The following is a 15,791-nucleotide window of genomic DNA, read 5'->3' as shown; positions in this document are numbered from 1 at the left end:
GCTGTTCTTTGTAAATGGCGTGTTGCTTCCATATTGTGTGTGTGTGTGTGTGTTTCTCTGGATATTTAACGTGCTTTACTACTCCCGGTACGGGGCCTGAAGAGCACGGGGCTAGGCCCAAGGCATGTTGTAAGACTTCCTCTCGAGGGTAAAGTGTCCAATTGAATTCTCAAAGCTCGAAGCCCGAGTTCACTTCATATCGATGTAGGATTGAATGGATTGCCTGATTGGCAGGTTGCCTTGAGGCTCTCAATTCGGTTGCGCGCGCATTGCAGCTCCCGCCAGGGTGCAAGCCTAGTACTTAAATAGCCTGGCTAGGGGAGCCAGGTGCTTGGCAACTCGCTTTTGCTGTGCTCTCCGGAGGATCATCTCCTCTCCCCAGAGGTGTTCGTCTACACCGATTTTGACCCTCACCCTTCACACAATTCAACGTAACCTACAAGTAGAGAGATTTCTGAGCATGTCGCGCCGAGCATCACGAACATCGCTAGATGATTCGCCATCTGAATCGAACGACGGCGCCCACCCCATGTCTATGCCTGTACCTACGTCCATGCCTTCTTCAGAAGCGGTTCGCAATAGGTCAACCGACAACAATTGGGATTCCTTGTTAGCGGTCCTTAGCGAATTTGCTCAAAGACGCGATGGTCTTGGTCCTGGCCATAACCCAGCTCCAACTGACGAAGATCCCGTTGATATTGGTATGTTGTCATCCTCTGTGCCACGTGGGCAAGGGAGTCACTCACTTCTACTCCTAGGTGACGCGGAGCTTGAAAAAGAGAAAAAACAGCGCTTCGAAGTTTTCGAGAGGTGTGTCATCTCGCCTTAGAACCCGTTCACAGATGAACTTGCTCATGTCTGGTCCGATTAAAGTAAGATCTGGAATTTAGACAAAGTACTGGAGAAGATCACCAGTGAAGTCCGGCGGTTCAGTTCTGCCGTCGATCTGATCATTGCGGCAGCATTTCTCCGAGATCATCTGTCTCAAGTGTTTCAGCTAGTCCGTATCATAGTTCGCCCCCCAACCTTAGAGCGACAAAAACAAAAGGACGCACTTCGAATGTCCACGACTCGCAAACCCCGTGTCCGCAACACCTCACCACGATTCAAATCAAAGCGCCAAGTCACCCAGCAGAGCAAGTTTCGCCCGGTGGGGCCCTTCAATTCAGACAGGGAGGCGCTCCCTAAAAAACTCGAAGGACTGGCACGCGACCTTGTTGCGTTCGAGAATGCCTTACAAACCCTCCCTGGTATCCACCACGTTCCGGACTACACCGCGGAAGACGTAGACCACTCGTTTTTAAGTTTGGAGCAAGATCTGCATTATTGGGCCCGCAATCTGAGTCACTTCAAGGGTAGCTTCCATTTGCCTGCCCTTCGTCGGCACGTTGCCACTATAGCGGACGAAATGGTGGTTCATCTTGATGCAGTCACAGATGCATTGCGTGTGTTTTTTGAGATCTGTGGGTGCAGATATATCTTGGCTGTGTGGTGATTTCTTGACAAGCAGGAGTTGTTAGGCCTGCCCACGATTAAGCTTTCCCAGCAGTACACCACGGACGTATTGAAGAATTTATCAACCGTGTCAACTTTCTTCTGCACTGTGTCTGCGACAACCATCCAATTCAGGTGAATATCACAATCTCTTTCATTTGAGGCACTAATGTGGTGCCATTGGGATGTCTCAAGTTACCAGAATTCGGACACTAGATTACAGAAAGTCGTGAACCTGTTCTGGCTATTGTCGCTAGTGTTCTCTATGGCTGGCGTGGTTAATAGTCAATTGGCTTACATGTGAGTTTTCCGGAGGTGTTTTTATGCGCGAAGCTCACGTAGCCGCTTTTACCGTCTTAGTTGGACTCTGGTAGTGTACTCAAGTCCTGTTCCAGCTGTTCCTTGGTGGATCTCCATCTGGGCCACCAAAACTTCTCTCTTCTTTTTGATCGCATCCGTAGCCACGTACGTCGTCTTACGTGGTCCTCTCCATTCTATCTTATCTGGAACCATACTTTTTCAGATTTGCCCTAGGTTTGATCTGCTTCGCTTTCTCGACCTTCCCGCATACACGCTACATTCCCGTCTGCGTCACAGCGGTGGCAGCTCTTTCAGCAAGTTCGCTTTTCCTCGTCAGTCTCTGGTTCCTCAGGGATTATCGTACATTCAGGGAGAACAAAGGATCGAGGGTAAGTCGCCTCAACTCGTCGTTGACGCTTCTGACAAACACCTGCGTTGCGGTGGCTGGTGGGGGAACCGCGGGAATTTGTCCGGCAGCATCCCAGGCTAGGCTGGATCCTTGATCGGCTTCGCTCCACGTCAAAAGTTTATTCGGGTCCGAAGAACCGTATTCGAACTTTCCTGGGAAGGCGTTCAGTGCCTGGGGATAACGTGCTCCCTATCGTGTCTGGGATTATCGAGGGCGATTTCCTCGAACATGAGCGGGAGAAGGAAATGAAGTATCCGGAACGAGGTTCAATGTCGGGCCTCATGACGCCGTCTCGTACCTTATCTATGGCTGCGTCAGGTGGAAATGCCCTGGGGCGGGAAATTGGACCGAGGAGTGGGGCGGAATCACAGGTACTCTCACAATTCAGTCAGGCCCTAAGTCGGATTCGGGCAAATCTGGAACTGGACAAAGGATCTAGAAAACCGATCCAACGATTCCGAGAAGTCGTAATGAAGGTTGTCAACAATAATCGCCTCGCTAAGGAGGAATGGAGGATGAGTCTGGCGTCCATTGGTCCTGCACTCAAGTCCCTATCGTTATCTCACACAATGAAGGAGCATGCGGCGACAATTCAGGACATTAAGTTCAGTCCCGACGGAGATTTCTGTGAGCATAACGTGGCGGCTGTATGGTCAAACTTCCATTAAGCATTGATGCTTGCAGTGGCGACTTGTTCATGGGACCAAACTGCCATCGTCTGGCGCATCGGCACGTTGATGCAACTTCATCGCATGCTGCAATTCCAGGGAGCAAACTATCCCTCACGCCTTGCTTGGGCCTCGAATAATGAACTATTGGCCGTTAAGCTAGCGAAAGGTTACGTTATCTGGAACATATCAGTAGGTTTTCTTCCGGAACGAAGCTATGATCTCTCATAATTGTCCATTATTTAGACCGGTAAGAAGCATCCTCCAGTCAATCGAGTTGGCATAGTGCAGAATATCACTTGGATGCCGGACGGGAAGTCCCTTATGTGCACGGAGGGCACCTATATTTATCACATGGTGTGGCTTGTTGCTCAAGCCAGTCTTAGGAGTTCGTCTCAAAATATCACCATAGGACATGGATGGAACCGAACTCTGGAAGGTCAATCTTACGTATTCGCTCGATGAAGTCGTTATTACGCCCGATGGGAAAAGGTGAGTCGTTTGTCCCACAATTGATTGAAGAGCTCAATGTGTCGCTCGAGACTGCTGGCCGTGGGCACGCTGAATGTTACGCCTGATGATGAACAACTGGCACCATCGAGGTCACGTCCCGAACGTCGTATCATTTGTGAGTCTACCGGTTTGTACATGCTTGGAAGCGCGGGAGGATCTCACCACCGACATAGTGTTCAATATTGAAGAAAGGAAAACTATTCAGTAAGTCGGTCACTAATTCTTATGAACAGTTATACTGAGCTATCCCTGCATCAGCGAGATGCCGACCCTCAATGACGTTCAAGGCTTAAGTCTATCTGTCTCTGGCTCGGTTTTACTCGTCACACACGAAGAGAAGGTAAGCCATCATTTTCATCTGCTGAAGGAATAATCGTTTTCCCTAATGCTGCCTCATCAGACGCCTCCGCAGTTGTTCCGTGTCAATCCTACATGGCTAGCTCTCTTGCATACATACCCTATACCGAACGCTATGGAATACGCTGGTTCTAGCCAGCTCGGCATCCCAGGCCCGACGTTCGCAGTAGGTGCACCAAAGATGGAAGATCAGATCATCGTTTGTGCTAGCATACGTGAGGTTTATTTCAGAGTGTGTCGATTAGTGCTCATCTTTCCGGCTCGTTTTTTTTTTTTGCGCAGGTGGTGACTTTTTTATATGGGATCGAGAGTCCTCTCGCCTCTTGCACTCGTACCGCGCACTCATCCGCAAAGGTTCCCACTTGACTGGGATCGCGTGGAACCACGGGTCGACGAAGGTTTTAATGGTCGCAAGCTCCTCCAGCGATGGTACTATTAGGATATGGAGTTCGCCTTGGGGGGTCACGGGCCTGCATTCCCACTGCCTCACCAAGTTTAGGAGATCTTCTTGTGCCACACGATATCATAACCCATCCCAGGTGGACGGCGGTTCAGTTATGTACCCGTTTTTGAATGTTGACTGGGAGACCAGCTCGAAATATATCTCCCTTGCATGCCCTGATAAACAAGCGTCTCGTCTTGTGCACTGCCAGCGTACCCAATGAAACAAACTTTCTGAGGAAGAAAGCGTGCAGTGAGGTTTGAGATGTCCGACTGCTAGAGCTCTATTTCTGATCCTTCGACTTATTGGAATGTCATGCAACAGACCGGCTTTGCTCCTGCGACAGTACTCGATTCAGATGCTCGCCTTCCCCCTCAATTGTCAACATCATAGCTCCAAACATGTACCTGATGCTCAAGCTCCTCGGTACAAGGAAATGATTGTGCCATACCGAAACTTCGCCGGGTCCCCTTGTATAAATGGCACAAACTTGAGATAAATAGAAAGAATACCCTTCACACGATTATAAGGCAGCAGTGATGGAGACAGAACTAGCTGGGCACAACTTGCGGTTTTCTGGCAGTCTCTTCAGCAGCCCCTTCATTAGGCCCTTTCGATAGACTGTTCAATAGGTGCTTTAAATAATGAGAATGTACTAATTCGAGAAGCACGTCGATTTTCTGATCTGTCACTAGAGCGTAGACAAATGGTACGTTCAATGAGTGATCAAAGGCATCCTTGAAGAGTCAACACATCACAATGCGGATCAAAGTGGCCAAGGAAAGAAATGGTGTGCTACATGCAAGGAAGTGATCACAGTGCGCACTATACTGCCGAGGGGAATTTTTGAAAAGGTACCTTCTTTAGATAGATCTTGACCCAACGAAGGGGAGGGACTTGCCAACGACTTAAACTTCTCTAACAGTTGTTTCGGCGACGCTTGCACCAGCCCCTTCAGCAACTTCTTCAATGGTTCCTCCAGTGGCTTCTTCGCTTGCTCCCGAAAATACGTCGGTGAGGACAGGATAATCGGGGTGATCCCATTTCGTGCTCCACATGATGACGGTTCCGTCGGTGCATGCAGCTGCTACCCTGAGATAGCTGTGGGCTGGCATGCGCTCGCAGCCAAAAGTCACCCCACTGACTTCAGCGTTTCCAGGAATCGAAATTGTGAACGAGTGCAGAAGGCGATACGATTCGCGGTGCCATATGAAGACTTTCCCTCCTATACATTAGAGGATTGGAATCAAGTGTTAGCACTAGGGGACGTTGGCCCTACGTTTGTTAGCGCAAATGATGATTTGATCTTCCTCGGACTCATCTGCCACGGGGGCAGGGCTCCGAATTCCAAACTGGCCATAAATAGGGTATTCCGTCTCGTCTGGAAGGTCAAATGTGTGCAATGGGACGAGCCAGGTAGGGTAAACTAGGAACAGGCGCGGTGGCGTCTAGAATGAAAGCATGTAATATAATAAGTAAGGTGCAAGATTATAGAAAGAACACGACACTGTACACTGCCATCAGACATAACAAGCAAACGCTTGCTTGAGTAAGATAAGCTCATCCTCCGTATGGAATCGAAGGTGGGAATTTCGCTACAACATATATGACATGGCTGGTCCACAAACACCCGACAAACTTACAAAACAGTCTTCTTTGTCTCGACATCATAGACTGCAATGATATTAATCGGTTTCTCATCATCACCAATATGCTTACTAATGATTCGACATTCCGAAGGGGACTTTGATGGCTTTGGATAATCTTTGTCCGCCATTGCACTCAGTACTGTAGCTATTCCCAATAATCTGTATAATAAAATTCAGCTCGTCGACATCATGTGTTATGTGAATAGAAGCTCGCTTGGTTCCGTCCCGGGTGAGGACAGCATCCTCGAGTGCGTAGTCAAGGTCCCCTGCAAAAGGGAGACGTGTGCCCTGTAAAGGCTTCAGTCCAAATCCCAAATCAAAAGTGGGCGGCCTTGGATGTGCGCTCTTCCCACCCTGAAAACTTCCTACCGACCTCGTTCCTACCGGCCTCGTTCCTCCCGACCTCAGGAACCCAGTTGATGCACTTTATAGCACCAACCCGATGAAGCCCCTGAAGCCTCCGAGGACCCAGAATCAACTGAAGCCTCAACCCCGCATGCCGCAGGAGCCGATGAAACAAATTAAACAGACTAAGCTCCAGAATCGGCTGAAACCGCTGAAGCCTCAGAAGCCTCAGAAGCGCCAGGAGCCGCAGAAGCCGCCGCAGAAGCCACAATCGCTTAAGCCACGATCCCTGGTAGACAATATGACGTCACGCTGTTGACGCTTGGAGTTAGCTAGTAAGACATACTTTAATTATCACCACTCGATTCTCTCTCAATAACATTACTTGAATTGCTTCCATGTGATCTCCAGATGGGAGATCAGATCTACGCCGCAAATCCACCCGCTCAATGACCTTCACTTCCATTTGGTTCGTTTCCCAGATGAATACTTTTTTTTCGTGGGCTGAAAAAGTAGCAACTACTGATATTCAGCAATGGTGGTCCTACAACAGACATCTTTGACCTACGGTAACGGCCATCGTAACGGAAATTGATGTCATGGATCATCGTCGTATGCTCCCGTGATGACTGAACGGGTGATAAAAACCCCAGTGCTAGTTTCATTGAGTCCATCTCCTCCTTTTTGTGCTTCTTTTTGAGTTCTGCCCTAGCACAACGGTTTTCCATGATTACTTTGATGACTGCACTACGAAATTTCTGGATGGGGGTCGAGGGACCATCGCCTAGTTCCAGGCTTCGGTGGATCGTCTTGATATTCAGATTGAGCTGAGCGACCGCATGGGCCTCAGCATCATTGCCTGCGAGTGTGTCGGATTCAGGGAGTAGAGTCATTCGTGTACAAGACGATAGATGAGCAGGGCTGACCTCCAACATTGGACGGCGGTTGGTCATTATCTCGGAGTCGCGTCTCCATCGCACTGCGCCAAATTGGGGTATCGGACGTCGTAGGGAGAATGGACCTGCGTCTGGTTAAGCGTTGTTGGCGCCAATTTTGTGCGAGATTCTTGATCCGCCGAAACCAATCGCAAATATGTTCCCATATTTCGTCGGTCTCTATGCCATACTTTTCGCAAAGGAAGAGACAGAAAATGATGAAGAAAGTTATAGGAAAGACAGTAATGCTGGACACAATTAGTACCATATGTCAAGCAAATCGGTAAGAGCAGGTACCCGATTATCAGGAGGAACCACTCTTGATATTTAGAGCACCATAGTGCAGCTGACTGATAGGCCCTTGATACGAGATACGAGACAAGTCGGGTCACGATTTCATCCGCATCGAAATGGAGAAATTAGAAACAGATATCTACTCTTCACCCGGACTCACCTTCGAAGAGCTTTCAGAACCCAATCGCTCGCCAAATCCCCTGCTGATCCGGACAAATAATCAAGTTCATCCTTACGTGCAGCAGAAAAACTATTTGTCAGAAATGGCTCGATGACATTCAGAGGTTATTCAAGGGCGTACCCCTGTCTTTTTTCTGCTCCTAAACGCAAAATACTCTGCAATGAACCGGAGTCCAACGTAGAACAGTGCTACTGCCGAGACTGCTGAAGCAGCCGTGACACAGACTGGGATGATCGGGTGATTCCCGAAATTAGAGAATGTGAAGCACACAATGCCCACGGAGAACCTGGAGGGGCACACTCATTATATAAGCCAGTCATGCTTATCCTTATGACAGAAGCTCACTAACGATATTACGGATAGAACAAGAAAGATGAGAGGCATCCGGCGAATCCACAGGGATCCCCACCATGAGAGAGCCGACATCGGAGTCGAGAATACAACTGAGGTCCATCTAAAGGAGATGATTGCGTAAACTCGGATCGGCATGCTCCAAACTCACTGATAACTAAGTTGACTATTGGTGGCACTCGCGATGGCAAAAACAAGCGAGACGATCCAGAGGACGTTGACTGCTTGTTCGACCCTCGTACCCGCTTGAGTATAGCTAGATGATCACAGCAGCAGAGTTGTCAAGGCGTGCGTTCTAAAAGCACAAAGTAAGTACTTCGAAACAAAACTTACCTGAATTGAATCGTCGTTGCGGATACGCTCGCAAAGAGGGCTGCGACTGTCGACAAATTTTGAAATGTTGAATCCCGTTCGGAACGTAATACAATCGGCAAACCTGTCATAATCAATGTTGTTTGTAGGGACAATGAATGCAAGGATAACTGCCAACCCAAGTGAATGAATATCTCGAGAGCGCCTGTGATTCCAGCTAGATGATCTGCTATTTTCGCCTGAATGGTAGCAACGTGCGCCCTGAGGTGGTGCGAAAGTGTTTGCCCTGTGACACATATTGGGTTGGTCGATTTTTAGTTTACCGAGATATCGGATATGAGAACAAAAAGAAAAACGAGCCATGGAAGTTGTCCAAATTACGGCCCCAATATTTCAGGTCTTGAGCGAAATTTCGCAATGAGAGGTTGATCTCCTTTGCGTTGTAGCCTGGAATATCATGAAACCCAGGAAGGCCTTTCAGAGCAGCATTAAAGACATCAACTCCTTGGCCAAGCTTCTGAAGTCCCATGGAGAGAGTTTCTCGATCGGGAGTACCAGTCATAGTCTCATCAAGATAAATATTCTCGCGGATAACTTGTGCTGGCGTCCAATACTGCATGGGTAAGGAGGACGATGGCCGATCGAGCCACTGTTTCTTCAGTTTGGCACTTGATGATGGGGAAGCAATAAGGGGCAGAATACGGAAAACCAACGCCAAGCGAGAGCGAAATTCTTCCGATATCCGAATCAGATGATACGCGGATTTGAGATCTTTGATAGTGTCGGCGATGCGTGTCACGGCACTGCTGAGTCTCGCCATCTCGCTACACAATGTGGGGAATGTTCAAGCGGGTTCAGTTCCAACCTGTTTTGTCACACTGAGTTGAACAACCGGCTGTGGTCCCTTACCGCTGAAATGCTTTAAACTGGATATCCTGGATATCCTGGATATCCTCATTTCTTGGGCCAGAATGCGCTAACAAGGACAGAAATTCATCCGAAGGTGCACTCTCCAGAGAGGGAATAGTTAAGAATTCGTACATGTATGAGCAATATCGCTCACTGGTTCAGCTGAGGCGAGGATCATGCGATCGGGCTTTTGACGTTCAGCTGAAGTGATGATGCGATCCAGCTTCTGACCGAGCTCCTTAAATTCCTTGAGGCAGGCCAGGAAAACATCCCTATCATCCTCTGCTGGGACGTTGGCTTGTTGCGTGAGTGTTGGTTCTGGAGGTGGATTGGCCATCAAGGAAGCGGCACTCTGATGAAATAAAGCTCGTGGGACTCCAGAGTAATGTGCTGACGAGGAGAGACTTGGGCGCCGTCCACTACTTCACAGCGATAAGCCCCGGCTTCCAGATGTCAAGGCCGCGGGTTGGGACGAAGATCAGCCATTCATTGGAAATGCATGGTAGCGCGGGCTGAAATGCCGGTTGAAGCCCTCTCATTCAATCGGCACTCGGTTTCCATTTTTGCCTTGTCAGTGGTCGGTTCTACGCTATCTGCCAAACGGGGCCGGTAGACTCCGAAGCGGCCTAAGGCCCATCAGTGTCCGATCCGTGGCTTCGACGATCGGGAACTCCACGAAGAATGTCGATAATTAATGATTGCAACGCATTAATGATTCAAGAAGCGAATTGAACTGGCTCAGTGCAATACAGTGCCATACCACCAAGATAATCTTCCATCCATTAGATAGGACCTACCATCAGGAACTGGACTACAGAAGTTACGAAAACAAAGAATAGTACGAGTCAGAAGGTCATGACGGAGGGATTTGCACTTAAACCTCCATAACAATCTCTTCATTAGCACCTCCATCTCCCCCTTCAATAACTTCTTCGGTAGTTCCTCCAGTAGCTTCACGAGCCACTCGCGGTAATTCGTCAGTGAGGAGGGGAGGATTAGGGTGATCCCATTTCGAGCCCCACATGATGACAGTTCCGTCGGTGCATGCAACAGCCACCTTCAAATAGCTGTGGTCCTCCAAGCGCTCAGAGCCGAAAGTCACCCCACTGACTTCAGTGCCCCAGGGAATCGAAATTGTGAATGAGTGCAGGAGGTGATAGGATTCACGGTGCCATATGAAGATGTTCCCTCCTACATGTTAGAAGATTGGAATCGAGGGTCAGTGCAAGGGAACGTTCACTAATCGGGACCCTACGTTTGTTGGCGCAGATGATGATTTGATCTTCCTCGGACTCACTTGCCATGAGGGCACTGGGGCTGCGAATTCCGAACTGGCCATAAGTCGGGTATTCCGCCTCATCTGGAAGGTAGAATGTGTGCAATGGGACAAGCCAGGTAGGGTAAACAAGGAACAGGCGCGGTGGCGTCTAGAATGAAAGCATGTAATATGTAAGATGCAAGATTATAGAAAGAACGCAACACTGTACATTTCCATCAGACATAACAAGTAAACGCCTCCCTGAGTAAGATAAACTTATCCTCCGTATGGAGTCGAAGGTGGGAATTTCGCTACAACATATATGACATGGCTGGTCCACAAACACCCAACAAACTTACAAAACAATCTTCTTTGTCTTAACATTGTAGACTACAATGATATTAATCAGTTTCTCGCATCATCATCATCATCAATACACTGACTAATGATTCGACATTCTGAAGGTGATTTTGAGGGCCCAGGATAATGTTTGTCTGCCGTTGCACTCACTGTAGCTATTCCCAATAACCTGCATTTAATGAAATTCAGCTCGCTGACATCATGGGTTATATGAATAGAAGCTCACTTGGTTCCGTCCCGGGTAAGAACAGCATCTTCGAGTGCATAATCAAGATCCTCTGCAAAAGGGAGGCGTGTGCCCTGTAAAGGTTTCAGTCCAAATCCTAAATCAAGAGTGGGTGGCCTTGGATGTGTGCTCTTCCCACCCTGAAAAATTCCTACTGACATCGGAAACCCAGTTGAGCCACTTTATAGAACCCACCGGGTGAAGCCACTGAAGCCCTTGACGCCCCAGAATCACCAGAAATCCAACAAACCGCAGGAGCCGACCAATTAAGTCAAGCCGCTCAAGCCGCTCAAGCCGCTCCAGTCGCTCAATCCGCTGCGGCCGCCGAAGCTGCCGGAGCCATGGAAACGTCAGGAGCCGCAGAAACTTCTGAGGCCCCTGAAACCACAGAGGCGCCAGGAGCCACCGCAGCCACCACATTTGTAGAAATTGCTGAAGCCACGATCCCTGGTTGACAGTAGTATGAGATCGCGCAGTTGACGCTTGGAGTTAGCTGGTAAGACATACTTTGATTATTACCACTCGACTCTCTCTCAATAACATTACTTGAATTGTTTTCATGCGATCTCCAAACTGGAGATCAAATCCGCACCGCTGCAAATTGACTCGCTCAACGACTTTCACTTCCATTTGGTTCGCTTCCCAGATTAAAACATCGTTTTCGTGCCCTGAAAAAGTAACAACTATACCCATGTTGATATTCAGCAATGGTGTTTCTACAAAAAGGACTTTGACTTACAGTAACGGCCGTCGTGAGAAAAGTTGATGCCATGGATCATTGCGTTGTGCTCCCGTGGCGACCGAGTTAGAGACAAAAACTGTAGTGCCGATTCCATCCCCCGTTTGACCTCCGCCCTAGCACGACGTTTTCCCATGATTACTTTGATGACTGCACTGCGAAATTTCTGGGCGGGAGTGGTTGGGTTCGAGGGACCATCGCCTAGTTCCAAGCTCTGTTGGATCGCCCTGATATTCGGTCTGGACTGAGCGACCGCATGTGCATCAGCATCATTACCTGCGAGTGTGTCGGGTTCAGGGAGTAGGGTCATTCGTGTATAGGATGATAGATGAGCAGGACTGACCTCCAACATTGGACGGCAGTTGGTCATTATCTCGGAGTCGCGTCTCCATTGCACTGCGCCAGATTGGGATATTGAACGTCGTAGGGAGAATGGAATTGCGTCGGGCTAAGTCTCCTTGGCGCCGATGTTGTGTAAAAATCCTCCTCACACTTTCCCTTGATATGTCGACATCTATGAGGCCGAGGGCGTAAGAAAAAAGACAACCAATGACGATGCAAGTTATAGGAAAGAGAGCAATACTGGACACAATTAGCCCCATCATATGTCAGACAAATCAGTAAGTGGAGATACCCGAATATCAGGAGGAACCACACTCGATAGTGAGAGCACCATAATTCAGCTGACCGATAGGCCCTTGATACGAGATACGAGCCAGGTCGGGTCACGATTCCATACGCATCGGAATGGAGAAATTAGAAATAGATATCTACTCCTCACCCAGACTCACCATCGGAGAAATTTCAAAACGCCATCCCTCGCCAAATCCCATGCTGAAGGGGATAAATAATCCTTTACATGCGACAGAAAAAATTGGTCAGAAACAGCTCGATGATACCAAAGGCTGTTGTGCGCACTCCTGTCTTCGTTCCGCTCCCAAATGAAAAATATTCCGCGATGAACCAGGTCCCGACGACGAGCAGTCCTGCTGCTGAGACTGCTGAAGCAGCCGTGACGCAGAACGGGATGATCGGGTGGTGAGAAAAATGAGAGAATGTGAAGCAGACAGTGCCCGCGGAGAACCTGGAGCAGTACACTCATTGTATAAGCCAGTCATCCTAATAATGAAAGTTTGCTAACGATATTACGGATAGAACAAGAAAGATGAGAGGCGACCGGCGAGTCCACATGGACCTCTGCCAAGGAAGAGCTGAAAGTGGGGTCATGAATACCATCGAGGACCATCTAAAGAGGATGATTAAGTAAACTTGTCGACGTGCTTCAAACTCACTGATAACTGAGTTGACTGTTGATGGCGCTCGCGATGGCAAAAACAAGCGAGACGATCCAAAGGATATTGACCGCCTGATCGATCCTCGTATCCGCTTGCGTATAGCTAGATCACGGCAGCGAAGCTGTCACGGGTTTCAAGGCACAAGCTCGAACAACTTGCCTCAGTTGAATGGTCGATGCGGATACACTCGCAAAGAGTGTTGCCACTGTTGACAGATTTTGGAATGTTGGGTCTCGTTCAGAATGTAATACAATCGGCAAACCTGCCAACCGCCTTATCAGTTTGGTAGTGCGAAATTATGCGATGCAAGGACACTGACCCAACCGAATGAATATTCTGAGAGCGCCTGTGATTCCACCTAGATGATGTACTATCTTATCCGGTACGGTGGCGATGTGCGCCCGGATGTGGTGCCAATGGACTTGCCCTGCAACATAGGGCTAGTCACTAGTTACCGGGATCAGACACTTCTGCCGCCACGTTGACTTGTGTGGGTGGTGGCTCTGGGGGTGGATTAGCCATCAAGAAAGCGACACTCCTGCAGTTCAGGGGCTTGATGGAGGTTGTAAATGTTCCGTTAGATGGCGCTGATAAAATTCCCCTGAAGTGGAGTGGGGAACTCTGATGTGTTTACGAGGAGAGACTTGGGTAAAGGCAGTTTCACTACTTCACAGCGGTAAGCCCGCTCCCAGATATCAAGGCTGCCGGTAGGACAAGGGTCAGCGATTCATTGGAAATACATGATAGAGACTGGCCCGCATGTAGAAATGCCCGTGACGCCCCTCATCCAATTGGCACTCGGTTTGATCCACTTTTCCTTGAGAGGAAACCTTGTCAGACAAAAATAGTGTTCGAATCCACGTTATCTGCCAAACGAGGCGCTCCACAGTGGCCTAGGCCTATTAGCGCCCGATCTTCGACTACAATATAGTAGCGCAAATGCGTGTCGCCCAGTCTGTACGCGCTCGCAACTGGCTGTGAGCTCCAGGCCAATCTATTCCCAATTTTGATAAGAATACCTCAGACTACACTTGAACGAACATCATATTTAAGTGTTTTGTTTAACCATGTAGGAAAATGGGGAATAGTGGAAGAAGGAACAGTAAGGTACGTCCGATCAGTGGGTGGTTTCCTACGACGATCCAACCTGTGCTGGTAGAGGTCAGAATGAAGAATGTCGATAAAAAATAATACATACAATAAAATTCGGCTAATTCTGGGGGTCGGCAAATGAGGGGAGAAGTCCGATGTCGGAAATCCGGAATCGCCGTTGAACGCACTTAACTTTGGCTTAATCATTGTAACATTTCCAGCGGTATTATGACGCGTTAGAATGGTGAAGCCAATGTTGTAACACGTTGCAACGCTGCTCAACAGAATAATCACATTGCGTGTGCCTCCCCCTTTCAATCTGTGCTTGTGCTTGCAGAATGGCAACCAGCTATATGAAATAATAGCCAATCGCAAATGATACTCAGTTTCACTTTGAGTGAACTGAGGATGTATTACCTGCACAGCAGAGTCACACTGTCCTCCCGATATTACGCCAATCCTGCCACTTTTGCTGATGTGATGGTTTTCCACATTTGTCAAACTTGTCCTTGTGACTTATTTAATATTTGGCTAATTTGTTTGACCAACATGTCCTCGTGACTTTTTTTATCATGTACATGTACAACGACGATCATGACATCGCTTCACTAATACAATTTGTCCTTCACTTTCCATTCTGTGACATCCATTCCTGTTTCGTCACTTTGTTCAATGCCACCAATCTGTTAGAACTGGGCAAGGGCAGACGATTCCGGAGGGGAACCGGAGACTTAGCAAGGAGGGACCTTGGCCTCAGCGACTCAAGCGGAGCGCTGTGCCATTGCTGTTTGTCCATTTGGTCCTTGTTGGAATTTGGACGTGGTCTTTTAGGGAAGCCTAAAAGTTGGACATACTGGGAATCGAACTCCAGTCTTCTGGATCGTGAACTCAGTGTGCACAGCCATTACACCATATGCCCTGTTAGGCTGAGGTGGTTATTTCAACACACCCCCTTCACATTGGATTGACCATGTGATCCACATGTGACCCAAACCACCGGGGTTCCAACAACCCGTGAGCCGTCACCCCCTGAATTTATATTCAGGCCGGACTTACTGCTAATCTCCTACATGTCCATGTCATGTGGTCTGAAGCAGCCGGATTTGGGTCCTTAGTGCTCTGAGCTACACCCCCTGAAACTTTGTCAGGCTGGCTAATTTAATGCTTGACTTCATGTGCCCAGCTCACGTGGCAGCAACCGGATTTGGGTGTGCTTGGTGTATTCCACAGAATGTCCACCATGTTGGAATTTGGACGTGGTCTTTTAGGGAAGCCTAAAAGTTGGACATACTGGGAATCGAACTCCAGTCTTCTGGATCACGAACTCAGTGTGCACAGCCATTACACCATATGCCCTGTTAGGCTGAGGTGGTTATTTCAACAGTCCTTAATTTCACAGTAGGTGAGCAGGAAGTCTCTAGGGGGCATTTCAGGTCGATTTTAGACTAAGGGCTAAAACAAGTATGTACAAGCGCTGATATATATAATGGAGGGGGCAAAAGCACAAGGAACAAAGGGATGACAGAAGCGGAGCGGTACCGAAGGTCATAAGGCAGAACCTGTGATACGTCCGAAAGGAGGTAAGGAGGGCAAGGCCCAGAGGGGCAGGAGGATGAGGGGAAGTGGGGATGGTGACTAACTGGCTAGAATGGGAAGAAGCAG

At 48.6% G+C, this 15,791-nt stretch overlaps 3 protein-coding genes and 2 non-coding genes across 5 annotated transcripts; 1 reads left to right on the top strand and 4 right to left on the bottom strand.

The window, feature by feature from the left end:
• On the top strand, positions 1-4,406 carry EI90DRAFT_3038181 (quinon protein alcohol dehydrogenase-like superfamily; the record flags this gene model as incomplete). The annotated part of the gene is given in 19 exon segments (XM_039058840.1): positions 1-35; positions 130-148; positions 209-426; positions 439-701; positions 759-810; positions 874-1,463; positions 1,521-1,629; positions 1,855-1,959; positions 2,018-2,183; positions 2,272-2,830; positions 2,888-3,063; positions 3,118-3,228; positions 3,284-3,363; positions 3,414-3,499; positions 3,558-3,588; positions 3,643-3,724; positions 3,785-3,956; positions 4,024-4,202; positions 4,281-4,406. The coding sequence occupies 16 exon segments, from the start codon at positions 461-463 to the stop codon at positions 4,404-4,406; spliced, it is 2,865 nt and encodes a 954-aa protein (XP_038921476.1). The 5' UTR covers positions 1-35; positions 130-148; positions 209-426; positions 439-460.
• Positions 4,407-4,840: 434 nt separating this feature from the next.
• On the bottom strand, positions 4,841-9,741 carry EI90DRAFT_3151313 (uncharacterized protein). The gene is made up of 21 exons (XM_039065719.1): positions 9,292-9,741; positions 9,160-9,226; positions 8,611-9,074; positions 8,429-8,536; positions 8,272-8,374; positions 8,090-8,194; positions 7,937-8,041; positions 7,708-7,873; positions 7,567-7,637; positions 7,410-7,472; positions 7,104-7,360; positions 6,746-7,036; positions 6,524-6,696; positions 6,206-6,466; positions 6,047-6,120; positions 5,903-5,991; positions 5,827-5,857; positions 5,697-5,778; positions 5,463-5,631; positions 5,042-5,408; positions 4,841-4,978 (listed from the first exon to the last, which is right to left on the bottom strand). Exons 1-20 carry the CDS (start codon positions 9,494-9,496, stop codon positions 5,092-5,094), a joined length of 3,201 nt encoding a protein of 1,066 aa, XP_038921475.1. The 5' UTR covers positions 9,497-9,741; the 3' UTR covers positions 4,841-4,978; positions 5,042-5,091.
• Positions 9,742-9,764: 23 nt separating this feature from the next.
• EI90DRAFT_2298534 (uncharacterized protein) lies at positions 9,765-12,240 on the bottom strand. Its single transcript, XM_039052845.1, has 10 exons — positions 12,086-12,240; positions 11,743-12,018; positions 11,511-11,686; positions 11,163-11,450; positions 11,004-11,077; positions 10,861-10,946; positions 10,777-10,807; positions 10,647-10,728; positions 10,415-10,586; positions 9,765-10,350 (listed from the first exon to the last, which is right to left on the bottom strand). The coding sequence occupies exons 1-10, from the start codon at positions 12,132-12,134 to the stop codon at positions 10,034-10,036; spliced, it is 1,551 nt and encodes a 516-aa protein (XP_038921474.1). The 5' UTR covers positions 12,135-12,240; the 3' UTR covers positions 9,765-10,033.
• Positions 12,241-14,974: 2,734 nt separating this feature from the next.
• On the bottom strand, positions 14,975-15,048 carry EI90DRAFT_t52. Its single transcript has one exon. It is a non-coding gene; the product is annotated as a tRNA-Val (tRNA).
• Positions 15,049-15,411: 363 nt separating this feature from the next.
• On the bottom strand, positions 15,412-15,485 carry EI90DRAFT_t51. Its single transcript has one exon. It is a non-coding gene; the product is annotated as a tRNA-Thr (tRNA).
• Positions 15,486-15,791: the final 306 nt, after the last annotated feature.

Source organism: Cantharellus anzutake (assembly GCF_015039405.1).
Source record: "Cantharellus anzutake strain C23 chromosome Unknown EI90scaffold_6, whole genome shotgun sequence".
Classification (NCBI taxonomy): Eukaryota; Fungi; Basidiomycota; class Agaricomycetes; order Cantharellales; family Hydnaceae; genus Cantharellus; species Cantharellus anzutake.
The sequence above is the reverse complement of the archived record's forward strand: the minus strand, read 5'-3'. Positions and strand labels throughout refer to the sequence as shown.

Bases quoted from the DNA above. Each gene is read 5' to 3' on its own strand.
- EI90DRAFT_3151313 (XM_039065719.1), bottom strand. From the start codon at position 9,496: ATGGCCAATCCACCTCCAGAACCAACACTCACGCAACAAGCCAACGTC. The intron at 8,375-8,428 runs GTTGGCAGTTAT...TGATTATGACAG, and splicing joins CGAGATATTCATTCACTTGG to GTTTGCCGATTGTATTACGT. The intron at 5,632-5,696 runs GTACAGTGTCGT...CTTTCATTCTAG, and splicing joins TTGTTATGTCTGATGGCAGT to ACGCCACCGCGCCTGTTCCT.
- EI90DRAFT_2298534 (XM_039052845.1), bottom strand. From the start codon at position 12,134: ATGGAGACGCGACTCCGAGATAATGACCAACTGCCGTCCAATGTTGGA. The intron at 11,078-11,162 runs GTCAGTAGGAAT...AAACCTTTACAG, and splicing joins GGCTCAACTGGGTTTCCGAT to GGCACACGCCTCCCTTTTGC. The intron at 10,351-10,414 runs GTAGGGTCCCGA...TCTAACATGTAG, and splicing joins CATCATCTGCGCCAACAAAC to GAGGGAACATCTTCATATGG.